At 56.0% G+C, this 25,601-nt stretch overlaps 2 protein-coding genes across 4 annotated transcripts; both read right to left on the reverse strand.

Annotated features, from left to right (window-relative positions):
• Window positions 1-134: 134 nt before the first annotated feature.
• On the reverse strand, window positions 135-6,622 carry AIFM2 (apoptosis inducing factor mitochondria associated 2). Its single transcript, XM_052798917.1, has 8 exons — window positions 6,316-6,622; window positions 5,306-5,421; window positions 3,733-3,852; window positions 3,240-3,332; window positions 2,811-2,919; window positions 2,447-2,599; window positions 1,480-1,680; window positions 135-596 (listed from the first exon to the last, which is right to left on the reverse strand). Exons 1-8 carry the CDS (start codon window positions 6,488-6,490, stop codon window positions 442-444), a joined length of 1,122 nt encoding a protein of 373 aa, XP_052654877.1. The 5' UTR covers window positions 6,491-6,622; the 3' UTR covers window positions 135-441.
• A 6,794-nt stretch (window positions 6,623-13,416) lies between these two features.
• On the reverse strand, window positions 13,417-24,184 carry CHST3 (carbohydrate sulfotransferase 3). Of its 3 annotated transcripts, none has more exons than XM_052799889.1 (3): window positions 24,059-24,184; window positions 17,097-17,314; window positions 13,417-16,942 (listed from the first exon to the last, which is right to left on the reverse strand). In XM_052799889.1, the coding sequence occupies exons 2-3, from the start codon at window positions 17,231-17,233 to the stop codon at window positions 15,712-15,714; spliced, it is 1,368 nt and encodes a 455-aa protein (XP_052655849.1). In that variant the 5' UTR covers window positions 17,234-17,314; window positions 24,059-24,184; the 3' UTR covers window positions 13,417-15,711. The 3 variants fall into 3 exon arrangements, with proteins under 3 accessions (XP_052655849.1, XP_052655848.1, XP_052655847.1); XM_052799888.1 differs by having other exon boundaries at window positions 17,097-17,333; window positions 24,063-24,076; XM_052799887.1 differs by lacking the exon at window positions 24,059-24,184 and having other exon boundaries at window positions 17,097-17,934.
• Window positions 24,185-25,601: the final 1,417 nt, after the last annotated feature.

Here is a 25,601-nt window from a genome sequence, read left to right on the forward strand (position 1 = left end):
GTGCTGCAAGCCATTCTTCCTGCATGCTGCAGAGCAGATTCTACATCTGTAAGAGGCAGGTAGATGCCTTTTTAGATGAGCAAGAGCAGAGAAAGCCAGGGAAAAAAAACCACATAACAAAAAAACCACAGAGATTTTGAAAACCACAGTGTTTATTATTACAAAACAAGGTAAACCAGGTTTCTTGCTCAGAGCTATCTCAACAGGGAAGTAAAAGAAACATTCCTTCCCTGTTTTTTTAATCACGAGAACTGTGCACTTCATTTGGAAAGTGTCTCCTTCCCCTTGACAGCAAGGCAGGGCACGCCTTTAATGCAGCATGCTGACAGGTGGCTTTAGGAGGTGCTGCAGGAGACAGTATCAGTCTGTCCAAGCAATAGAAGTGCACCCTCTCCCTCTTCCAGTTGCTGTGTTCCTTGCTGTTTTTTTACTGATCCCCTCTTAAGAGGGCATTGTCTGTCCCATTGTCTTCCAGCTCTTAGAGACAAACAGGTCCCGGCTCTTAGCGATGGTCACCAAAAGACGTCCCACATAGTAACCATTCACCTGGCCTACACCATCATTCCTGCCCATTGAAAGCAGGAATGTTAGTGACCCTGGAAAGAAGATATAGAGGTTTAAGTTAAGCAGTTTCAAAGTTAAGTATCAAACCCTACTACATGTAGGTGTTGCACTTCCTCCAAACCCTCCCTTCCCATCCCCACCCCCTCTCACGCCCACACCTACTGCTAAGCACAGGACCCATGTGCTGCATGACAAGAAAAGAAGCAGGCCCAAGGAGAACTACTTGCAACTCTCCTTTCTACCATCTGCTCTACCTCTTTCCGTAATGGGACTGCAGGAGGATTGGGCTGTGTATGTGGCATAGAATGATTCTCTCCTCCCAAGAGGAAGTCCAAGAGGTGGACAACAAAATTTAAGTAAAAAGAAATGTAAATAGCCAGGGCAGCCTTTAAAAAACAAACTGCTCTCCAGATATCCTCCATCCATGTGGAGCAGCTTTCAACATGGTTCTGGTAAGTGTTTACATCAGTTGCTTATTAATGACACCCATCACCTAACTAGATTTTTGAGACTAGATTGTTCAGTTTGTGTTTGTTGTATAGTTTAAGGGGAGAAAGGAGGAGAAAGTCAAGTCATCTCCTTGTTCCTAGGATTCAGTTGGACACTAAGCAATTTAAAGAAAAGGAAACAAGTTTGATGAATAGCAGACACCCACCAGTAGATTTATCAGGAAGACATTAGTGAAGAAAGGACACATTGCGTCCATAGACTAACACAGGTAATTAACATCTACAGTGTGTTTGGCAAGAACTAAGATGAAGCCTGAACTATAAGCTTATATAGTCAACCCCAGTTGTGAGTTCCTTCACCTCTAATCAGTGTCCCATGCAAGTTCTGATATATGTGTGTTAAACAGCTGTTCCCTGCAGAAAAGCAGCCCAACAGCTAAGGCCAGGTGCTAGGAGATTACCTTACCTGGTTCATAGGTTTTAAGAGGCTTATGTGTCAGGCTGTTGATGATATTTGTCACCACAATGTTGGCATGGAGCCCGGCGTGGTAGGCCATCTTCGGTTCTTTCAGATCTGCACAGTCCCCAATGGCATAGATGTTCTCATAGCCTTCCAGCTGGAGGTGCTTGTTAACTTTCAAAGCACTGTTACTTGCCATTTTGTCCCCTGTTTTGCCAAACAGTAAGTTTTCAGAAGGAGCTTTGTGTTGCTTGTTGTAGCCCGAGACCCCAAAATGCTGATGATGTTATCAAACATGTCATTGCCACAAAGTGAGGAGTTGGTTTTTCACCCTCTTTTCTACATGTCAGGGAAGAGGTGCTTTTTGCCTTGCTGTAGTTAATTATTGCAGTCTCATGCAATGAATCATCCTTTGATACTTCAGTAGAGACATTAAGAGCTAGCATACACAGCCTGAGAAAGAGACACTATAATGGTCATACTGCTCCATAGTTGTAGTGCCATAACTGAAACTGGGCTGTAAGAGGACTCAGACTGAAGATGTATCACCGAATAACTAATCGGCTGAACACCCTGTGACACTGATAGTTCAGCAAGAACGCTGAATCTGCTGAGCCTATTCTTGCTCAGAAGTCAGCAAGCTTATATCTAGGATAAAATCCTGGCCTTGACAGCAGGAGTTACCATCAACTTCTAGGTGTCATCTGCCTCATGCTGAACTAGGACACTAAGGTTCCTTGGAGGTATTAGCAGAAGGAGCTGGAGAAGACTGTTGGCCACTCAATCTATGGTCTGTAAGTTTCTGAAGGTCACATTTCACAGGTAAGTATTTAGTGTGATCTTGGACTATTTGCTGTATCATGGAATTACCACTGCAGGTTGTATAAGGTTGATTCCTAACCACACAGTACTCAAGTACAAGACATTGAAGAACTGTGTTGTTTCTCCCCACCTGGTGTTTTCTTCCACTTACCAAATGCAGCAGCGTATGCTGAAGAGTTAATCTTTATCCCCGTGCACAGGACCACCATGTCAGCAACCACCTCTGTGCCCTTTTCTGTCCTTACTACCATGTCCTTCTGGAACTGGTTTGGTGTGAGGTTTTCCACATTGCTGACCCTTTCACCTGTTGCAACAGAGAGCCCAGGGTCACAAACCTTTACTAGGCTGCCATTTCCAGCTAGCCCAGATGTATCTAGAGAAACAGGAATTCAAGGGAGCCATGCTTAGTCAAAAAAGTCAGAAAGAGAGCATCAGAAGGAGATGCTTTGACTAAAGGAAGAAGAGCTTATAGAGCTTCAGGGTCTAGATCTTCAGAGGCATTGTTAAATACGTACTTAATAAGAGGCGCACTCCTTTTCTGAGGAGAATCTCTTTCACCTCCTGACGGACACTATCTAGCAGCTCTGGATCAGCTAGTGCAATTTTTGAGTGAACGAGGGTGACCTGTTGGGGACAAAACAGCAAACGGGGGGGACACAGGAATGGGACAGGACTTACCGCATGCTGGGTGGGAGCAGCTATAGCTAGCTTCCTTCCACCCCACTTAATGCCCAAGGAGAGTGAGCCAGCGAAAGGCATCTAGTGCCAATAATTGCTGGTGACGGGCTATAGGGTGCTCTCAGAAGAGGAGGCAGCAGGGGCGAAGGCTGCCATTGCATGGAAACTCCTGATTTGCAGTGATCTCGGATACCTCCAGCAGGACCATCACAGAAGAACAGTCTCAGAAACAAGGATGAAGTTAATTGTAACTAGTATGCTACTACCTCTTTGGCTGGGTACTCTGTTTTGATCTCTGCAGCCATCTCGACTCCAGCAGCACCACCTCCCACTACCAGGATGCACTCAGATTTCTCAATCTTGAAGTAAAGAGGAAACTCACGTTACAAGAGAACTGTTAAGTGCAGGAATTCAGATACCTTCAGCCACTCCGTGAACAGACCTTTCTGAGATATATCACTGGCCCAACGGCAGTAAACCACCTAATTCATTAAGAGGAAACAAAAAACGAGAACCCTGTGTACACTGTAACGCTGTTGAGCATTTCAGGTTTCCCCTTGTGTGGACAGCTGATCTTCCCCTGGGGCATGAAGAACGCTAGACAAGCTAGTACGTGCTCCTTGCCCTGGCCTGTCCCTGCAGGCATCATGGTCTCTTGTTCTTAGACACAGATGGCTCCAGATACCCATAGTGGTGTCTGGGACAGGGAAGCTGAACAGAGGCAGGCAATGCTTCCTAGGAAATAAGTTGATTCCTCACCTCTTTAACCATGTCTTCATAGGTCTGGATGGCACTTTCCATGTCAATGACTTTGTTGAACTTCCCAGGGAATGGCCCATCACTGCCTGTTGCAAGAATGAGATGGGAGTAGTGAAGTTCCTGGGAGGGCAAAAGGTGGAATAGGATGTTAGACCTCTTAAAAACAGAGCCTAGAACACAGTTGTTGCCTCCTAGGTACCATTTACTCATTCCCTCTCCTCCAGCCCTTGCTGATAACTAGGAAAGGGCTTGCCACTGTCAGAAAGTGACTTTAGGAAGAGACCTGGTCCAGGTGACACCAAATAACTGCCTTCCTCAGGGTCTGAGAGAAGCACCACTCTTCAGGTGAGCTGAGAGCGTTAAAGAAATTACTGTAAGTTTACAGGAAATAACCTGATATTTATGCCAGACACTGAAGCTACCATCACAGCTGGCTCCAGAGGCTAACTTCTCTCCTTCACCCTCTTCCGTACAGAGATGAGATGCTCTGGCTGAAAAGAGTCACCAGAGCTGCTGCCCTTGTTTCTTCCTGTGGTTAGATAAGGATTTGAGCTCCAGGGTTACTTGTTGAGCTCTAAATCCAGCTCTAAGAATAAAAGCTCATCTGAGCAGTAGATGGGGTGCGGTATTTGCTGCACACCCACATCCCAACACAGCTCTAGGCCACTTAGCTTGGCTAGAAGGGATGGTGCCATTTAGTGCATGCCAGGAAAGATGGTCTCTGTTGCCAAGCTCTTCAGGCTGATTAAACGCTACAGTATTTCCCCACACCGCCTCTTGGTTTTAGAGGAGATGGCTGGGGGCCTGCTTCTCTCTGGGGCAGCGCTCCATAGAAGTAGGTCATGGTTTCATTCCTCTCTACTTCCTAGCATTACAGGGCCGGTATTAAGCATAAGCATTTGTATATCTGCCCACAGATGGCAAAAACCTAGAGGAAAGCAATCGGTGACTTCCCAGAGGGCTTGGGTTGTGGCTTCTTTGGGGTCAGGCATTTCAGCCAAGCTGAGGGTTACATCAGAACAGGAACCCTGTTGTGCGTGTGAACTCTAAGCCGGGGGCATTGGGTAGGTCAGGGTTCGTGTGCTCAGCTGACCCGCACTGTGGGAGATACGGGGATCTTTGCCACAACTGGACAGCATTCCCAGCTCTCATTCAACTTGAGGGCAAAGGTCCAGTTTGTTTTTCCCAGAACATCCTTCTGTCCTGTAAACCCCCCCCCCCCCCCCGCCCCATCCTCTGGCAGATGAGAGTTACGCTCCTTCCTGCTCAGAGGCACATTTTCTGTAGGTGCCCTGTGGTCCTGCTCATCTTGCTCTTTCCCTCTCAGAGGACTCCAAGCACAGACAGCAGTCTGGAACCTAAATTCTAAGTCACTTTTCCAGCCAGACAGCACCAGTCAAAGCCAACATAGCCTAGATTTGGAGTACTGCATTCTAGCAGCCACGACACAGCTGAAGAAAAGCCCTAAGGAGGAGAGATTCACAACACACCCTGCTGAAGGCTGGCACCCTGCATTAGCAGGTGATCCCATAAGGCAGCCAAGTTACTCATTGCAAGTTATTGCATCACCAACCTCGCCATCACTGAGCAAGACTTGTTGCCTCCCAGGGTCTATGCCAACAACCTTGCCTTGTCGGAAGCTGTCCCCAAAGGTGACAGAGTAGGAGATGAAAGTCTTCTTGGCAAATCCTGTGGTAAGAGGAGACAACAGAGAAGAGATCTCCCTCTCTGGAGGCTAACAAACCCCTCTCCCATTCTGCCCTCACGCCATCCTTGCTCAGACAAAAGCATTGTATGCACCTGGGATGGCAGGCTGGGCCTCCACCGTGTTATCTCTGCCCAGCAATGAGCTTCAGGACATTTGCCTCAGATCTGGTGACAAGATCAGCTCCTCAGAGGCCAGGTGACACCCTCAGCTAGGTTGCTTTTTCTCTGCTCCCCATACAGAATCTCCTGTACTGGTTTCCCAGTAAGTGCTCCACTGTGGTCCAGGGCATTTCAGGCAGGATGTCAGAGGGCTCTCAGGCCAAGCTTTTGACATCCTTTTGATGCTTGTTCCCAGCCTTGAACGTGAGATTTTCGCCTTAAATCCTCAGCAACTGGAGTAATGGGGTTAGCCCAGTCTCCCAAGTGAAGTCCCAGACAAGCCTGAGCAGCTCACTGACAGAGTTTTATCAGCCAGCGCCTTGCTGCTGAGCTGCTCAACATTTCAAGTACCAGATACAGAAAGACGTTCATTCATCCCTTCCAGCTGCTGCTGGTTTTAGCTTAGTCACCTTCTAAACTCTTGAAATAAAAAAAAAAAAAGGGGGGGGGGACCATCTGAGTAGTTTTTGCTCTGTTTTCCCAGCAGACGTGCAATTAGCTTAACACAGACGGTCTGCGGGTCCTCCCAGAGCCAAGTATTTGTTTTCCAGATGGAAAACATCAGCTCTTTCACTCTCACCGGGGCAGAGAAGGCACTTTCAGTACCCTGTTCCTTGTTACTCCCCGAGTACCTCCGAGCTGCCGCAGTCACTGGTGGGCGTGACCCGCCGGGACCCACGCAGTGGGGACGACCGTGGAAATCCATGGAGCTCTTACCACTCTCCACGGCGGCACGGAGGGCAGCGACGTTGTGATGAAAAGCATCTCTCACGTCCACCAGCACGAAGGGGATGGCCCACGACTTGAGCAAGCTGGCGGCCGCCGTGCCTCCGAAGCCCCCCCCGACCACAACCACTCGCACGGAATCGTCCACGGACACCCGGGATCCCATCGTACTGCGCTGAAGCCCGGGAGGGCGGACCGAGCCCGGGTCAGGTCAGCCCAGCCCAGCCGGGGAGCCGACAGCAGGGGGCTGGCCCCATGGAGCTGGGGCGGGGGGGCACATCCTTCCTCCTCCTCCGCCTCCTCCTCGCTCTCCGCCTCTCCCCGCGGCGGGTGGAGTCACGTTTGCCGGCTGACAAGTGAGCTGTTGCAACCGCAAAGCTGCAGGAGGGAGTTGGGTTTTTCTAGGTCTGAGTCCAGCCTGCAGACTTTGGTCCTCCCGGGTGGGGCAATGCTTCCTGCCCAGGGCACAGCGGCTGCCCAGGTGAGCACCAGAGTCCCAAGTATAGAATATTTTCCCTTTCACCTTCCTTAAATTCCCCCCCCCATACAGCCTCCATGTGAGAAGGGGACTGTAAGGGTCTTAGGAACCAAGGGCTGTTTTAAGCAAACACCCAGAGACCAGGGGAACTGCCCCGGCTGAGCCTGCCGGCTCGGGGATGGCAGCTGCAGCCTGGCAGTGGGTAACGATGCTGTGCGAGACAAGAGGCTCTGCTAATGCTGAGGATGTGTGGTCAGTCCTGCCAAACCCCAGCATTAAAAAGTTATGAGCTCATCTTTAAAAAAAAACAAAAACCAACAAACAAAAAAGGAGATGGTTTTGCTTTGTTTTGGAAAGTTCACGAACATCAGGCTTTGTCCATCCACCTTGGCTTGTCCTTTGTCAGCTATGAATGTTGGTTAAATGCATTTTGGTTCAATGCCCCCTTTTGGGGGGGAACAGAGGGGTGCCCTGCTCCTGCCCTTGCCAGGGGAGTTCATGTTTCACAGCCCTTAGCGGCTGTGGCTTGGAGGGGCTCGTTGGGAAACCCACAAAGTGGCTGAGACTGCAGGCTGGGTGAATAATGGAGCCAGAGGATGGCCCCCCCTTCACCAAGAGAAACTGCTCCCATGGAGAGAGAAGTGAAGACGTATCTGCTCCCAGCAGCAGTGGGAAAAGGAGCCCAGAGAGGGCTGTGCGAGAGGGACGAAGGGAAGATGAACCCAGCATCGCCGTGGTGAGACAGTGGGATGTAAGGAGGAGCAGGGAGAAGCTGAGAAGGTAGCGAAGGCCCCTGGAGAAGGTGAGCAGGGAGCAGAGAAGGAGGTTTACAGTAAAAAGGACATCCAGATCGTGTTCTTCCACAGCACGGAAATTACCCCGAAGACTTTCGGCTCCTGTGGCATTCCAGATAAATATAGCTGCCGGCCGTGTGGATAAATATAGCTGCTGTGCACACTGCGGCGTTGTGAGCTGGCAGAGCTGCCCCCACGCTCCCCTTCCCATGATGGTTTGAAGGCTCCCTCTGCTCCTCATTCCTCCTCCAGCCAACGCCGGTCCGGTGCTGAAGCCCCCTTCCCAGTGTGGTCCTCAGCAAAAGTCTCCCCAACCTGGTGGGTGGGCGACGATGAAGGAATTTGCATCTTTTCCAGGAAAACCAAGGCCTGGATTCAGGGTTGCCACCAGAGGGTGCAGCCGGCTCGGCCGTGGGGACATGGGGACACGGGTGTCCAAGTCCAGCGTGCTGCACCGGACACCCTCCCCTCCGTCGGGGACTGGGGAAGAAGGGTGACAGAGGGGTTGAAAGCAGGGGGGGTATCTCTCCACCGCACACCTTTCAGCCTGGAAGAGAGCTGGGAGAGGAGGGATGGAACGGCCGACAATAAAGCTGGGAGTGGAGGAAGGTCCTCGGTAGGAAAGCCCACGGCCTCAGCTGAAATAAGCTGAGGGCAGGTTTGTGCTTCTTGTTACACAGGACTCGGCTGCAGGATGCTAAAATTTTCAATGGGGGAAAACTCATTTTGATTAATCCGGGGAAGATAAATCCTCCAGAGCTGCCAAACACAGAGGCACCCTTTCTGGCCAGGAAATCCGGGAACTTACGAATGTCCAGAGGCTGGGAGTTTTTTGGCTTTTCATGCCAGGCATTTGCATATATTTTACAGCATATACCCGCTACTGAGAGAAATTGATTACTCCAGGAGTACTCCCCTATTTTCCCCTATCACGTGGTGTTTTCCCCCTTCAGGTATATTTGCACCAGACATGCCACAAAGAAAAAGATCCTGTTCCTGCCCTAAGTCTGCTGCTCACAAGGCAAAAGTCTTCATCCTGCCTCCAAGACAAAGGCAAAGTGTTCCCAGGCATTGCCAGCCGTGGGTTTGGTTGTCCTCTGCTTGCCTTCAAATTGAGACAAAGTCACTGGTGAGGACAGCCCTCCACAGCATCGCTCCCAGGCAATGAGGGCTATCATCAGGTGAATCTGGTTGTACACCGAGAAGATCACCTTTCAAAAAAAGGGTAAAAAACTTTTGAGCTGGTGAGTTGGAGATGCACCAACAAGGAAGACAAGGTCAGTGGCAAAAAGTGTGCCCAAAGCTAACAGGGCAGCTAAAAGGAGCCTTTGTGAAAACCTCACATCCAGCTCCAGGCAAACGGGAAGAAACTCTGAATGCTCAAAACTGTGGTCAGAGGGAATTTCTGCATGCAGGTGTGTGCTCAGCGTTGGCAAATATGTTGTTTTGATGATATTTCTCCGGCCGGCTGCAAACAGACGGCTGCAGTAAGAGCTGGTCAGCTTCAGAGAGGGTTTTGTTTTCTGCTGGTGCTCCATACGGCAGAGGCACGTGGGGAGGCTGGGGGCAGCACTTGGTCTGCCCTGGCTTCTTCCATGCTCCTTGGCCTTTTAATCACAGCTGCCCCGTGGACCGTACGCTCCCTGCAGGATGGCAGGGGTCCCGTGGGAAGGAAGGGGCGTAGGGAAAGGGCTCTGCAGGATGCTCCTGCCCCTCCTCTGCAGTTCTGAAACGCCACGCAGGCAGCATGGGTATACACCTGTCTCTGCATGCTCCCCTCATCAGGTTTAATCCAGCATCAGCCAGAGCTAATAGACCCCTCCGAGTATGATAAATTGAAGAATGGCTACAATGTAGGAAGACCTTAGGATGACACGAATGCCCCTGCTCTGCACTTGCCTGAACCCCCGATAAGCCTGTGTCTCCTTGTCCTGCCCACCATGAGCATCGGGGCAGGTTAGCCTCTTTAACTTTGCAGTAGCCCTCGACAGCCTGGAAGAGCGTTAACATCCCTCCCTTCACTCTCCTCCAGAGACTTGCTCTCCCTCCTGGGCCAGCCTGAAGACCCCATCCCTCCCAGCCAAGTCTGAGGTGCTGGAGGGGTCCTGTTTGTCCCCCTGCTGAAAATCTCTCTGCTGTAAAACCAAAGGAGACTTGTCCCAGCTGCAGCTCTTCCTGGCCTCAGTGTGGGAGGGAAAAACATCCCCCACAAACACAAAATAAACAAATGGTTCAGGACTTAACAATAAATGTGACCAAACTCGCTGCGGAGTAATCGCTCCCAAGCAGACTCTGTTACTGTGCATCTGGCTAGCAGCTATCTCTGCAAAACCCAAGGACAAGCGTGCTCGTCCTCTTCTGTATCAGCAGCCTCACGCGTCACATTCCCTCTGCCCGCAGGCGCTGCCTGCACATCGTCTTGCAACAGCCCCGGCGGCAGCAGCATCGCTGCAGCCCTCCAGCTGCACAGCTCCAAGGAAAGGGTATTTTTGGGTCTTCCAGGGATGAGGTGAGGGATTGCTCTCCACTAGACAAACTGTATTGCCTATCCTTGGCACCTGCCCCGGTGTTTCCCATTTTGCCCCGGGTGACCTGGTCACCTCCGCATGCCTCGGGGATCTCTGCCACAGCTGGGGTGGAATCGGGTCAGTCCAGGGCAAAGAATTGCCTGGAAAAACCAATTCAGACCAGTACCTGCTGCTTTTAAGCATCAACACTGGCTATTTTATACCTTAAAAATAAAATTTACTTTTAGCAAAAATCAACAAGGTCCCATTTTATTTAGTCTCTCCCCAACAAACCTCATTTTCATTTCCAGTTTTTCAGTGACATCAGCTTGAGAAGACCAGCCACTGGCCACTTCCCATAAACCACAGCACCAAAGTCACCTTATTTTGGTCAGGCTGGACCAGTCAGTCATGTATTTATAGGCAGTGCCTCTGTACGTGCCAGCCCATAAACTGGTTGCACATCCCACCCGGAAAAGGGATTCAGGAAAACCCCAAATGTGAAACGCAATGGTCTCTGTGAATCAGCTGATCTTTGTATCCAGAAAAAGGTCCGCTCTGTCCCGGGGCCGTGCCACAACGCTATTCTCCTTGTTGCTGGGACTGAAGCGGGCTCTGTGCCGAGGTGCTCCCCAGCTCCTCTTCCCCTGCACGACGTAGCAGGGCACAGCGAAAATCTCACTTCCCACCTAACCTGCTACCACACGTGGGATGAGTTTGCCAGGCTCAGCGTGCTCCAGCGGCAGTGTTCATCTCGCCTATCATCAGGCACCTACAAATTAGGGCTCTCGAGAGGCTCACCCCAATGCAGGTTTTGGGGAATTGAAGCACGGCCAGGCTCACGGCAGCCCCCGGCACGGGGTGAGCGCAGGCAGGGCCAGGGCTCTCCTTCCCCTTGGAGAAAACCCCTGCTCAAACAGCTCCAATAACTGCCTTTGGTTATCACGCGGGACAAATCTTCCCTATCCCTCCAGAGCCAAGCGCGTGGTGGCCACTAGGAATTTTACGGAAATGCCTTTTTGTGGGAATTTATCCCTTGTTGTGCTGTGATCCAGGCAGGTGCAAAGAGGACCTTAATCAGCTTTATCCAGCTTAGCCGGCTGGCTATAAGGATTGCAAAGACCTCTCTGACAAGGCTCTGCTCCTGTGGCAGAGGAGCCTGCGGCTCGGCAGCACCTTTCTCTTACGGGACAACATGGAGAGGGGTTTTGTGGCATGAATCCTCATGGCATGGTAGAGAAGGAGAAAGGATGTCAGTGGTTGGGTTTTCCTTGAGAAAAAGAAGGGAGAGGGCTTGGGCAAGCTCCTTCGCTCTTGGGGCAGGTTTCAAGAAAGAACAGCTTTCACCCCCAAATTGTGGGGAGTTTTCTCCCCCCCTCCCCAGGATTTCATTACAGTGAAAGCACAGCATATAATAAAACTGTATCCTTAAAAAAATGAGTCTCACAGACAGGCAGCCTTTGTCCGAAGGTGTAATTACAGGATAAATATGGGATGGAGACCAAGAAATGCGGTCTGGTCAGGCATGCAGTCTCTTAAAAAAACACAACAGAAAACAAGGCTGTCATTTAACGCTGAAATGTCCATGTGTGCTGCAGCCCCCGGTCCCTCACTGGCCCGCGGGTCCCCCACCGACCCGGGGTTCAGGTGGGGAAGCCATAGCCATGCACCAGCTCCCTGCGGGAACCACACCGAGCTCCACAGTGGAGCGAAGGGCAAGGGTGGATCCAGCCTCCAGCAGAAGCCAGCGGGTCTGGGTGAGGGCATGCGATTGCTTGGACGATGGGTTTCCTTCCAGCCCCGGTGCAGAAATCCCATCCGATAGCGCTGCGAGGGGACATGGGGGATTAGCTCAGCTGATCCCATTAAATGGAGCTAGAGCAAGCAAGGGGAAGGGGCCGGGGTGTCAGGACAGCCAGTGGAGCAGCCACAACTTCTGAGATTTGGGACAAACCTCATGCCAAGCTGGAAAAAGGCCTTTTTATGCATTTCTGTGGGCCAGCCTGGCAGCTCGGCTTTGTGGCCCGGCAGACATCCACTGTGCCAGCTGCTGGTAGCAGTTTGCCACCTCGGCCATGCATTAAACAGCACGGTGTCTACGGTGGCATTTCAGAGACCTGCCTGCCTCGACCACTCTCTTACTTGGTGGGCACCGGCATCTTCCAACTCAAGCAAGAATTGCCTCTCTACAGCAAGGTCAGCCAACGCCAGCATGGCCCCAGCGAGCCCCAAGTGTCTCCAAGAGGCAGGCAGAGAAACAGCAGGGTGTACCTGCCATCCAAAGTCAAGTCTGGATTAGACTGGCGGAGGGAAGCATTAACCAGAAAGATCCCATTTAGAAGGGAACAGTGCATACATAATTTATTAAAGCTCTCACTGGTGCTACATCATCTCATGTCACCTGCAATAACTTCGAGGAGAAGCAGGCTTCAGCTGGTGGCCCTGTCCCACAGGACACGTGTCCCCTTGCTGTTCTGGGCTACTTGCAGAAAATGCCTCTCTGGTGACAATAAGCATCACCACGATGGGCCTAAATTTCCCCTAAAATACAGCTGTGGCAGGCTGAGCAGGTGAGCCTGGGGGCAGCACAGCTGCAGGCACTGACCTGCACAGGGCAGGTTATAGAAGGGGTGGGAGCTGCCCTGGGATGGGGAAGTGAGGGTTTTTTTCTTTTGTTTGCTTGTTTTAAGGCAAGCCTGGTCCTTTCAGGAGCTGTTTTATTTCTGAAAGCTTGAATTCCTTGAAAAGAGGATGGGGGTTTTTTTGGCATTGGTGTGGATGGAGGAAAAGTGAGGCTGCATCTCTTGTGGCCCCTGCTGCGGGCTTCCTGCGTGGCCCAGCTGAATGCAGGTATGTCCTTGCTCTAAGGCATTGCCTCTTGCTGTGGCTTTCCCAATGTGTGCTTTTTCTCCCAAATCCATGCCTTTCCTCCTCCAGGGAAGGCCTGGGGCAAGGCCTGGCAGCAGCCAGAGCAGGGTAGGCAGGAGGTGCCTCTCTTGGGGGGACAAACCTCCCCCCAGTTGGCGCAGGGTGAATTTGGCTGCTTTGGTCTCGAAAGGAGCCGCGTGTCCCTCGTGGCTTCCCGATGCATCTGGCACCGCGTTGGAGTCACGGCTGCGTGGGTTTAATGAGAGCAATTAGCCCCTACAGAAATCTGCATGGCTCCGGGGCGCGTTTTCTTTCTGTCCTATGACATTTTTGACGGGAAGCTGGAGGGTGTCCAGGAAGAAATGCTTGTGCTTAGCTAGAAATGACAGGCTGGAGCCATGTTGTCATGACAGGTTGTCATCATCCCCTCTGGCCTCAGCTCAGCCCAGTTCCCCCTTCCCTCACCGCTTGCTTTGTATTTTCCTTTATTTGTCTGTCCTTGCACCCTAAACCTTGCTTTGCCCAAGCCCCGAGGCTCCTCCGTGCACGGTGGGATGGGAGGGGAATGCTGGGCCACCCTTCCGACGTCCCATTCCCGGCTCTGGCAGTTGACCAGCTATTTACCCCTCGTGCTGCTTTGCAAAGCAAAAATTAATTTAAACTTTGTTTGCTTTGCAAAAGCCAAACTAATGGGTACTTTTGCAGAAGCACAGGAGAGGCGTTTGCCTGTAACCGTTGCCCTGGGTCCAGCTGCGTTCCCTCTCGTGCTGGCCGAGCTCCGTGGGCTTTTCCCAGCACGCAGCCGCGGGGTATCCAGCCGACCTTGGCGACCCCGCCGCTTTCCCCGGCGGGAAGCCTCCAAACAAAACCCAATTCACTCGGCAAATCCAGTGACGCCAAGAGCTGCGTGCGAGACAGGGAGGGGGTTGACGGCTCTCCATCGCCTGCAAGCGATGAGCGTATCACCCATGCTGCTCAATGCAAAGAAAACCCCACTTTTGCACCCTCTCCCCAGCCGGCCGGCGTCGAGCACCCTGAATTCACACCTTGAGGCCAGATGCTCCCCAGCGAGCAAGGCGGCCACGCTCGGAAAACCTCCCTAGCCAGCAGGAGAAGGCGGCCGCCCAGGGCTCTGGCGTGGCTGCTCCCCGCCGGCCGGCCCCGTGCTCCTCAATGCCGCCTCTGTTCTCCCTCTTGGGTCAAAAACACGGCTTTTGTGAGCTCGCCCCAGCCGCGGCTCGTCGCCGGGGCCCAGGCGCGTTCCTCCCAGCCGCCCTCCGCCGGCAGAAAGGGAGCCCAGCTGCGGCCAGCAGCCGCCTGATTTTACTTATTTATTTTTGCTTTTGGCCGACAGCTCTGGCTGGGGAGAGGTGACGTGGGGCTGCTGGCCGCACCTGGGGGGTAGCGGGGACCCCTCGGGGGTCCCTCAGCTCCCCAGCAAGTCTTAGGCAGGGACAACCCCTACCCTCCACTGAAACGCCTGGCTTCTCCCTTGGGTGGCTGCCGTAACTCAAAATACACGGGGAGTAAAAGGATGTGCTGCAAAGCGGGCTAAAAATAGGTGGTTTAATTCATTAAATGTGAATTGGAGGGGGCAGCTCAGCGCCAGGCTATTGCTGGGTGAACATCTGCATGTGGCAAACACCCCAAAACTCCCCGTGCCTCTACCAGGTATCGGTCACCCACTGGTGCTGCTGGCAAGTATTTCTGGGGTTCCCCCCCGGGTAGGGGGTGCACACCAATACCAAGGAGACAGGAGATGCTTTGGACTCCGTGCTGTTGCATTTTTGTTTTTAATTAAATAAGTCCGACCATCTTCCAGCAGGCTCCGCGTTTCGTAGTTGCTCCCGCCTGAGGTGGGTGCAATCCTGGCACCGGCCGCACTCTGCTGGGGGTCTGGGGGGGGTTATAGCCTGTCGGTCCCCGGGGGCTCTCCTGGGATTGTGTGGTAGGGCACGTGGTGGTCTCCGGCCAAAATCTGACCTCCGCCACCTCGGCTCTGGGTGTCTCTCTCTTTCTTTGCGGTACGTTGTGTTGCTCTGATTTTTGGGCTTAGCCCCTTGACCTGCCTCCCCCTCTTTTTCACGTAATAAATAAATAAATTTGCCTGGTGACCCTGGTATGCAAATACCCAGGAAAAAAGGAAAAAAACCAAACCCCAAACCAACTTTGAAGAGGACCAAACTACAAAGTCATGTCATTTCATTGCAGCCCAAGTGCTCCAAGGGCTCCACGGGTGACTCCTGCCCCAGCATGCCTCTGGGGCAGTTCCCAGTCTGTGCTGGTGTATGAAGGCACTAAACCAGTAAGGCCACTGGGGTCCGGGTCCTTGCTGGCACCACGGAGGTCTTGTCCTTGCCTCATCCTAGCTGGGGGGGGGGTGGCAACACAGAGGTGCTCGGTCCTGTCGCCCTCTGCTCGCCCTCACCCTCCTCTTCCTTGGCACAGCCCCCAAGCTGGGGAGGTGGCCCTGGTGCCGAACCCCCCTGCTTTTCCCCGCTGCCCCTCAACCTTGCGATTTCCCCATTCCCGGAGGAAATTGTGTAATTCAGGCTCTGCGGGACCCCGGGGTCAGCTCTGGCAAGGATGCTCCAGCTCCCGAGGCTGCCGATTTCCACCCGGCAGCGGCAAGGAGCATCTCCGGGAGCAGGGACCCCCGGGTCTCCTCTGGGCCGGCCGGGAGCACGGCCGCAGCCCCTCATTCCCCCCCACCGCCGTCCGTTCCCCCCTCCCTCCGCCGTTACGTGACCCAGGAGGGCTGTGCCTCCTCCAGCAGGCTGAAGGAGCGGTTAGCCAGCGCGGCAGGACTGCTGGCCAGCTTGTAGCCAAAAAGGCGCATGGCTGGGGCGCAGGCATCCTGCACCACCTGCGCCAGCTTGAAGGGGATGCTGAACCGCCACTTCTCAAACTGCTCAGAGGAGTTTTTGCGGGTGGAGTAGACGCCGCTGCCGTCGCGGGGCGCCTGCGTGTTTTTGCCAATCCATTCCTTCACCTGGGGGGTGAGGGGGAGCCCGGCGAAGTTGTACATCTCCTCTGCCTTCTGTAAGGGCGCCTGCGCCACGTCCTCGTAGCGGACCAGCATGTAACGACCCCGCAGCCAGCCTGGCCGCCGCAGCCCCAGCTCGGCTGACAGACGGATGCTCTCGCAGTTGCCCCGCAGCCGCTGCACCTCCTCCTCGCGGAGGGGAGCCTCCCCTTCGGATGCCCACTTCTTCCAGGTCTCGTACTTGCCGGAGAAGGCCACCATGCGGGAGGCCAGGACGGCCCGGGGATCCCGCACCAGCTGGATGATGCGCACGTCCAGGCGAGGGTCCTCCACCAGCGGCTGCAGGAACTCCAGCTGCCGGATGCGCACCGTCTTCAGGGCCACGTGCTGCTTGCGCTGGCACGCCTCGGCGGCCAGGGTGATGTTGAGGGGGCCGCAGCGGCGGTTCTTGCAGTGGTACTTCTCGAAGACCTTCTTGGCGTTGGGCGTGCAGACAGGCTCCTCGCAGAGCGAGCGGCTCGAGCCCCTCCTAAACATGAAGGGCGTCAGGTGGTCCTCAGGTGCCGGCAAGATGAAGCTCTCCAAGATGTAGAGGTCGCAGAGGAGGAGCTGCTTGAGGACGTCCCGGTAGACCAGGGCCGAGCCCACCGCGTTAGCTCCCCCTGGCTCGAAGGTCACCGTCCTCTCGATGTGCCAGAGGGGCTCAAAGAGGTAGAAGATGCTGCCTTGCTGGTTGAAGAACTCTCCCACGAAGGAGGAGCCGGTGCGGGTGGTGGCCATCAGCAAGACGTGCCGCCGCGGCCTGGGGTCCCCGTCGCCCACCAGCTGCAGGGTGACGTTGCGCAGGTGGGACCTCAGCTGGGAGAAGGCGGCATCCAGCTCTTGCAGCGAGGCCAGCGAGCCGTTCTCGGCCAGCACCGGGCTGGCTTCCGTGCCGTTGGCCTCCGCCAGCGCCTGCGGGGACTGCTTCAGCTTGTCCGACACCCTGTGGGGAGACCCAGTCCAGCCTGGAGGGGAGTGGGACCACCCCCGCGTCCTAGTGGGGTGTGTTGGGGGGGGGGTCCCGCTGCACAGGAGCTGGGGGTGTGGGGGAGAGAAAGGATTAAAAGCATGGGGTGACTTAGGTACCCACTCCCTACCTGGAGATGAAGTTGTTCTCCTTCTCGATGATGACGAGGCCGACGACGAAGACCAGCAGGATGGCATACTTGCTCCTCATCTTCAGGCAGTGCAGCAGCTCCCGGAAATCCTGGGGCAAAGCGCGTCGGATCTCCATGGGGGGGACACACACGCGTCCCTCCCACCGGCCGGGGAGGTGTCCTGGACTAGCCGCCCGGCATCGTCTGCTCTGCTGGCCCTAGCCAGGGTGGCCCTGCCTGTGGGGAGAAGGAGGGTCAGCGCGGTGGTGGCTCTCTGCGGGCAGGGGGGAGCGGGCAGAGGTCAGAGGCTGACCCTTCCCACAAGGGATGACCAACGAGGTCTCGACAAAAGCAGTAAAAAGGGGGGGAGCTCCTTCCTACCGCTCCCATCCCACCCGCGAGGAGCAGCTGCCCAAAGCCCCCATCGGCTGCTCCTCCTCCTTCCCGAAATACATCTCCCCGACAGGACCCCTTCCCGTGCCTCTGCTGGCTGCCCCTGCCAGCCCTGAAACCCAATCCCCGCCGCCCCGACAGCTGCTTGCTCCCCGCTGGCCAAAAACCTGCCGCAGGCAGCGAGGGCCCCCCCCGGATGCGAAAGCAGCGCCTCATCCCGATCCGCTGGGCATCGTGGCTCCCAGCCTCTGGAAAGAGCTACTTTTGGGGAGGGTCGCAGGCTCTGCCATAGGGCCCCAGCGTGGGGCCGCGTGGCTTCCGCCTTCCTGTGGCACGGCAGCGGTGGCTGCTCAGCCACGAAAATGAAAGCCAGAGGGTTTCCAGGAACCATGGCGGGCCAGAAAATGTTGCTGCTGCCGCCGGTCCCACCCGCTCGGGGTGTAAAATGCTCCTGGGGGCTTTTTCCGAAAAGAAAAAAAAGCCAAATGACGGTGCAGCTGCTCGGTGCAGGATGCAAAACCCACTGGGAGACTCGGCATCCCGCCCCCACCGCAGCCCTCCTCCTCCTCCCAGGGCCGACGAAATGGGGGTGATGATAGGAGCTGCTCCGAGTTGCACAAAACCCATGTCCCAATTGGGATGTGGTAGAGATTTTGGGGGTCAAAGCCGCCGTTTGGGACCCCGGGGCAGGTCCCCAGCACGTGTCGTGTGTGCAAATTTACAGACGTAGGGCTTGCCGGTGCCTGCTACCTGGCCGCTGGTTCGCACGCCCAGCATCTGGCTGGCCACGTGGGTGATGCTGTTTGCTTGTCCTGCTTTCTTGGCCAGACTTTCGGTGACTCAGGGAAAGTCTATTTAGCTTTGGTTTGGCTCCTGCCAGCGTGACCCCAGCAGCCTGTCGCACCCCTGCTTTCAGGGGTGAAGGCGAGGGAGCCCGGCAGAGCCCCATCCTTTGGGGGGGCCCCTGAGGTTTGCCAGAGGGGAGATGCCCCGGCTGAGCCACGGTACCCACAGCATTCGGCAGGGTGTGGAGCAGGAAAGCCCTGCCAGGCATTGCGTCACGCCCAAACCTCCTCAACGCTGTCCGCAGCCAAAATGCGCATTTTTTGGTGTCGCTCACTGTATGCCCCTCCTGCTGGGAAGGAGGGAGCGTGGGCAGGAGGAGAGGGATGCGCCCCACAGCCAGGGCAGCATCCCAGCCCGCTCGGTCCCCAGCCCTCTCTGCGGGAGGGCCAGGAGTTTCCCAGCTTGAACAAACCACTCGGTTCTCGGGGCTTGGCTTTGAGCCATCTCCTTCCCAGCAAAAGCTGCTAAAAAGAGACACCCGCACTTACGCACCCAGGAAACCGGGGCTTCGGTGGGACGCAGGGATCCTGGAGATCCCCAGCGGCTCCCAAGCTCTTCTGCAGCGGCTCCCCAGCTCCCCCCTTCCCACTGCCGCCAGTGGCACCGACATCCCCCCCGCACACGTATGTGTGTGTGTTTAACAGCCCTGTTAGTTTAGTTTGTCAGCACGCCGCTCCTCGGGGACAGGCCAGCAGCCGGGGCAGGTGCCCTTTGCCGCGCCGTCCCCCGAGTCCCCCCTTGTCGGTCCTGCTCGGTGCCCCTGTGACGACAGGACTTGTCGGAGTATTTGAGCAACCGAGAGAAGAAACAAAATATACAAAGCCCTCGGCGTGTGGCCACGTCTCTCGGCGCCCGGCAGAGCTGCTGGCTTTGCCGCTGCAAAGGACTTTTGGGTTTGCGGCATCCCGGGGAGCAGCGGCGGTGGTCTGCATCCCTGCCCTGGCCTCCCCGGTGCAGGGGACTGTTGCCTCGCTGCCCAGAGCATGCATGCAGCGGGAGGATGGCATCAACCGCTTGCTCAGACAAAATCCCTGGGAAAGCCAGCCCGGGGTTTTCCCCCTCTAATGCCCCCAGCCAACCGACCACAAATGAGCCACAGACCAGGAATTATTTGCGGGGATGACACAGAGAGCCATTTCCAGCAGCACTGGCAAAACCCCCGATTCACAGGCGCCGGGGCAGACATAATTCCTTAAATAAACAGCCGGCTGCAAATCTCCTGCCTGGGACCCGCAGGGCGGCAGCGACAGGCGTGGGGGCCCTTGCAGCGCTGAGCCATGGGGCTGGGGGACACGTGGGGTGACCCGGCGAGGCTGGCTGGGGCCTGCTTGGCATCCTAAAGCTCTTCCTCGCTGGGGCCCGCAAGGCGCAGCCCGGCTGGGGCAGCGAGCAAGCCACAAGCGTCCCTTTGTGAGTGGGAACAGAGGGGCTCTGTGCGCCCCGCATGTTCCCCTCCAGCCACCCGCCGGGGCTCCGCCGGGTCGGAGGTGCGAGGAGAGCCGCCGGGATGCTGCTGCCGCCCTGGGATGCACCAGCAGCATCCGCTCCCAGGGGATGCGCGCCCGGCAGCGTGAGCAGACGGACGGACGGACATCATCTCTGGCGCCGGCAGGCAGCTGCCAGCCAACCGTCTCCTCTTACGCTGCACATCTCAAAGCAAGACGGAATAATTTCCACGAGAGCTAAACTGAGACACCCCAGAAGGCGGCACACGCGGCTCGGGGGAACTCCCCCGGCACTGCTCCCTGCTTTTTCCTATTCCTCAGGCTGGAAATGCTTTTCATTTCAGCAGGGACGGCTACAATTGCCACTGGTGAGATGGTAAAAGGCTTTGCAGGTTTCCCAGCTAAGTCAAAGCCAGGAAAGGGACTTTTTCTTTTGGGGGGTGGTGGGGGTTTTGTTCCCATACAAAACTGCTCGGGTGGATATCCGCCACTACTAGCAACTTAACTCAACCCTGCCACAGCAAGAAGGAAGGACTCGGACAATTACAGAGATGCCAAACCATTCAAGTCTGCTGCAGCAAGTCAATTCATCGGATGGATGCTCCCACCGGTGTTGTAGGTGGGGTGAGAAAAGCAGCATAGCCCCAGAGCAAGGATGGCAAGGCTCCGTGGTGAGAGGAAGGAGGGAAGGGATGCTCTTCTTGTCCTTCCACAGGGTGTTTCACGGTGCTGCCTGCCTGGGAGAGTGGAACCGGGGTTTTTGGCTCAGTTTTGGGAAAGGGAGGGTCTTTCACAAAGCCTTAGGGCTCTCATCCCCCTCCTCCGGCTGCCCTGAACACCTACTGGGTGGGATCCAGGAAAGAAAAGATGCCTGCGGGCTGGCAGGGGAAGCTAGCTGGAGGTGTGACTGGATGAAGTCACATTTTCCTCCGGTGACTCAACAGGCAACAAATGAGCTCTGGACAAGGAACGGCGGCAAAGCACCTACTTGCAAGCTCCCTCCCTGCCTGAGATCCTTCTGGCCATCCAGCCCCCCCCCCCCCCCCCCCCGCCCCCATGCATCCCTGCCCAGGTCCTGGGAGGAAGGAGCCTGTGGGGACCTACAGCTGAGCTCGCTGCCCCTGGAGTAATTCCCTCCGCGATGCTTTGCTTCATCAGGTTAACAGCGGCAACACGAGCCAGCAAAACACAGGAGAAGAACAACAAAGAGATAAGGCACAGGGGCGCTTATCTGCTCTCCCTGCTGCTCTTTGTCTGCAACCTGGGGAAAAAAAAAAAACCAAACCAACAAAAAAACACCCTGAGCTCTCTCTGTATTTACTCTATCAACTATTTCCGCTCCCCACTTCCTCCCGAGGCTGGCCTTGGGAAACGTGCCACTGACGCTTCCCACTTTGCTTTCATCTCCCAGCAATTTTGATCCTGCCCCTGGCTTTTCTCCAAGGCATGGCACAAGTGCAGCACTGCTTTGGTTTGCCCCCCGGCGCAGCTAAGGAGGCTGCCTGGGCAGGTATTTTTTGCTTAAAACCATGTGTATTCAAGCTAAAAAAGGGAAAAGGAAAAAAAAAAGTCACCTCCTACGATGTTTATAAAGTTGCCTAGAATAGCCCCGAGACTCGTCAAATTGAAGCCTGAAAACTGCCCATCGGAGGAGAAAGTCGGGAATGCAAAGTTCTTCTGGCTCGGCCAGGGACAGGGCACTGGTGCCTGCGGCAGCCCCAACCCATCCCACTGCAGCACAGAAACCTGGGCATGAGCAGGGGCTGTGTCCCCCAGGGAGGACGGGAAGGGCAGAAGAACTGTCCCCCTGGCTTGGGCAGCCATCCGGGTACACGGCCAGGGGTTTGCTCCTCCACATGTTCGGTCTCTCAAGTTAACGCAGGGGCCACGCTTGTTTCTCCTCCCCATTCCCTTCCTCGTTCTGCCTCTCAGTCCTTCAACCTGCCTTGGCTTGGTCCTCTGCTCTCCTCTTAACTGGCCACCCAGGGCAAAGCCACCCAGGGCAAAGCCACCCTGGGAGCTGAAGCATGCAGGTGAAGGCAGAGACCAGAGATTATGCTGAGGAGCAGCAGCAGTGGGCGTTGGTACAAACAAGCACCACTTAAACAATTTGGTTTTCATTGCATGTGCTCTCAAACTCCAGGTGTGTGAGGTTATCTTCTGTCCGCTATTTTTTATCCCCCTCGAGGAGGCACACAGAGCTCTGGGATGACTTACATGAGCTGTCCTTGCTCCTTGTGTCCTAAAAAGCACTGCCCAGAAGGGATTTAGAGGCTGGTGTCAGGCACAGTAATGCTAGTGATAGGACCAGCCCAGGCTTCGTGGCCAGGACGGAGCGGTCTTTGCTCTCCCTCACCTTGGGTGGTGTCCAAAGAAAGGTGTTTTCTCCTGACCCAACAGAGAGAGCTGCTGCTGCCACCTGAGCCCCTGGTGAACGTGATGGGACTTCAGAGACATCAGTGCCGAGCACGGGGGTAAAATTGCACATCTGCAGGCATGCTGGGCTGCGTTGCCCTGGATTCATCCAGACCAGGAGCCAGCGAGGACCAGCTGAGCTAGCTAACAAGACTATAACCTTGGAACCAACTTGCTGGAAACCACGGATGCTGGTGGGGTGAGTTTTGCAGCACCACCTGCAGCAAAGGTGCATGACCAAACGCGCCAACCTGCCGGGCAACAAGGGGATCCGGAGAGCAGACCACCAAGACGGGTGAGAGGACCGCCCAGCCCCGTTTGCTTGGCGCCGGCAGCACAATGCCAGCCGCTGTGCGTGCCGTCGCCCGCCGGCCACGCTGGGAACCGCAAATGCCCGTCCCTGCTTCAATGAGCCCTTTCTCTGGGGCGCAGAGCCCACGGTCCCTCCCACCGTCCTGTGCTCCTTCTCCCTACTGCTCCACGCTAGCCTGGAAGCTCCTCTGCCAAACCCACACCAAAAACCAGGGACACCACTCGCTCCGTGCCCCGCTCTGCTCCCCTTTCACCCCGAGACAGGCGTCTGTAGCCCTCCAGGGACCTCTGGGAGGGACTGGTGGCAAGAGATGTTCACCGGGGGGAATAGTGAATCCCTGTTGCTTTTGCAAAAAAGCAGAATGTGCCCAGGTCCTGACAGCACAGGGAGTCCAGGGATGTGAAAAAGAGTCCTGCACTGAAGCAACTCCGTAGATGTGGGAAAATCGTGGAGTTAAATCCCTGCCTTGGCGTGGTGTCATAAATCACTGACTGTGGAAAAGGAGACACTTTCCCCTGGGGACCGAAGCCAGGCTCGGGTCCCACGGTGCAAAGGCCATGGGGTGCAATCAGCTCCCCCGAATGTGGCTGGGAGCTGCTGCCGAAATCCCCTCAGGTGCTGAGCGGGGACTCTGCCCGGGACGGCCCTTTCCCCCCAAGGTAACCCCATGCCAGCCAAGTCCCGTCTGGGTGCCTGGGGCCGTTAGGGTGCCGGTGCCCCAGCACCAGCAGAAAAGCCACTGGTTCCTGGTGGCCAGGAGCCGGCCGAGGGCCAGGGTGCCCCAGCGGCCCCGTGGGCAGGAGGGGAAAGGGTGAGGACAACTTTCCAGTCCTCCCTGGTAGGGGCTGACAGGCCGGATGATGCAACTCCGGGATGGTTGTGAGAAAGTCTCCTTTTCTCGGCCCAGACACGCTTCGCTCCGGACGGAAGCTCGGCGTTGCAGCTGAAGAGCTCGCCCTTATTTAATTTATTTTTTTTCCCCACCTTTTTTTTTTTTTTCTTTTTCTTTCTTTTTCCCCCGAAAGAAAGCAACGGAGCGAGCTGCTCGGGCGGGCGGTATGTCCAGAGGACTTTCTTCTCCCAAGGCAGGGCGCTGGGATCCGGCTGCCCGGGCCAGCGGGAAGACATCGCCGGCTCTGCCCCGCCACGGGAGCGGGCGGCGGGGGGCCCCGCACGGAGACAAAGGAACGGCCGAGGCCGGAGAGAGCACAAAGGAGCCGGGGCCGCCCCCGCGGGGGGATGCGGCCGCCGAGCCCCCGGCCTCCCCCGGGGCCCGGTCGCCCCGGGCCCGGCCCCGTTCCCCCTGCCCGGGGTCGGGGTCTTGAGGGGGGGGATCGGGGCGGCAGCCCCTCCTCGCACAGCCCAACTTCCCGCAAGTGCCCTCGGAGCCGGGGGAGAAAGGCCGGACCCCCGCCCGCCATCGTCCCCCTTCGCCCCGGGGCGGCCCGGGGTTCCCGCTCCCGGTCCCCCCCCCGGTTACGCTCCGGTCCCGGTCGCCCCCCCGCTTACGCTCGGGCTTCAGCCCCATCGGTCCCCGGTCCCCGTTGCACCTACCCGGCGGCGGCGGCTCCGCGGGGCGAGCTCGCCTGGTCCTGCCGTGCGGGAGGAGGGAGGGCAGCGGGTCCCCTGCTTTTCTTCACGGCGCTGTCATCCTCCCTCCCTCCTTCCCCTCCTTCCCTCCCTCCCTCCCCTCTTCCCTCCCTCTTTCCTTCCTTCCTTCCTCCCTCCCGGGGCGGCGGCGAGGGGGGGAGAGGGCCCGGCGCTTGGACGCGGGTCCCGGGGCGGAGCCGGGCAGGGTCCCCGGGACAGCCTGCCCGCTGCCTGCCCGACATGTCGAGGTTGGAAATCGGGAGTTGCCGGCCCCAGCCCCGGGATGGCCCCGGGCTGGCAAGGGTCCCCCCGGGCGCTGGGAGCGGGGTGGGGGGGAAATGGGGGGCTGGGAGCGCACAGACACCCCGCGAAAGTGTCCCACCGTGGCCAAGGCGAGTCCCCTCCCGTGGGGCGATTCGGGCCGCAGGTTCCTGTCCAGGCTTCTGCCCAAAGCAGGGTCACACCAGGGTGGTCAGGGCTTTATCCTGCAAACCTCCAAGGATGGAGCCAGCACAACCTCTCCAGGCAGCCTGCTTGCTGCTGGGCTGTCCTCCTGGGGAAAATGTTTCTCCTTACATCCACTCCGAACCTCTCCTGTCCCAGCTCTTGCCTTGCCACTGTGTGAGGAACCTGGCTCCACCTTCTCTGTGACCACCTCGCAGGCGTGGGAAGGCTCCTTCTCCTTATCCCCAGCCAAAACTGGCTCCAGGGTCGGCACCTTTCTCCCCAAATTACCAAACTCCGTTTTTCTCCCCTTCCAGGAGCTGCGGGTGGATTGCCCCAGGCGATGGCCATATAGCATGGTGTGCTGTGCTGGTGAGCATGAGCCTGTGTGCCCTGGGAGGGCAAGGAGTGAGAGCATCTTACCGGGAGCAGACCAGGAGCTTTGGGGGACACTGGCTGTCACCATCCCCACAGGGCAGGCTTAGGGTCTGGAGCATTAAACCGTATAGAAACGGCTATTCTGGCTTATGTGCAGAAATTCATACAGCTCCCTCAGAGCCCTGTAACGTTAGACACCGAGGAGCTGAAAGACATCTGGCTTTGCAGGCAGAAAGAGATCCGAAAAACTAGTCCCAATAAAAAGTTTCAGCCCTCTTTCACATTCCTGGCATAGTTTTAATGCTACGCATGTGGCACAGGCAAAAATGCAGGTTTTCTTGGCATTCATGTGCGATGACCTGCACAGCTTGTTAGTGGCTTCCTATTAATGAAGGTAACGTGTATGGGTTTAAGCGCAGAGTGCCAGCACCATGCTTGCAGCAACAGTGGGTTTGTGCAAATGTATACACGTGCGTATTCATATATATGTAGCAATGTATATTAACGCGGGGATGTCGTGGACCTGCCCGGTGTTGCTTGGAAGCACGTGGGGCTGGTGGCACAGTCTGTATGCAAACATCAAGGCAGGAAAGCCTGGGTGTGATGTTTAGGGTATAGCCTCTATCCGTCCATACATCCTTCTGCTTTTTCTGGTTTAGTGGGTATCCCGCAGCCAGTAAC

The sequence above is a fragment of the Harpia harpyja genome, chromosome 10 (assembly GCF_026419915.1).
Source record: "Harpia harpyja isolate bHarHar1 chromosome 10, bHarHar1 primary haplotype, whole genome shotgun sequence".
Classification (NCBI taxonomy): domain Eukaryota; kingdom Metazoa; phylum Chordata; class Aves; order Accipitriformes; family Accipitridae; genus Harpia; species Harpia harpyja.

Excerpts from the sequence above, each read along its gene's own strand:
- CHST3 (XM_052799889.1), bottom strand. The coding sequence starts at position 17,233 with ATGGAGATCCGACGCGCTTTGCCCCAGGATTTCCGGGAGCTGCTGCAC. Across the intron at positions 16,943-17,096 it reads GAGAACAACTTCATCTCCAG|GGTGTCGGACAAGCTGAAGC; the intron begins GTAGGGAGTGGG and ends GTCTCCCCACAG.
- AIFM2 (XM_052798917.1), bottom strand. The coding sequence starts at position 6,490 with ATGGGATCCCGGGTGTCCGTGGACGATTCCGTGCGAGTGGTTGTGGTC. Across the intron at positions 5,422-6,315 it reads CCGTGCCGCCGTGGAGAGTG|GATTTGCCAAGAAGACTTTC; the intron begins GTAAGAGCTCCA and ends CTCTTACCACAG. Across the intron at positions 597-1,479 it reads TCTTAAAACCTATGAACCAG|GGTCACTAACATTCCTGCTT; the intron begins GTAAGGTAATCT and ends TCTTCTTTCCAG.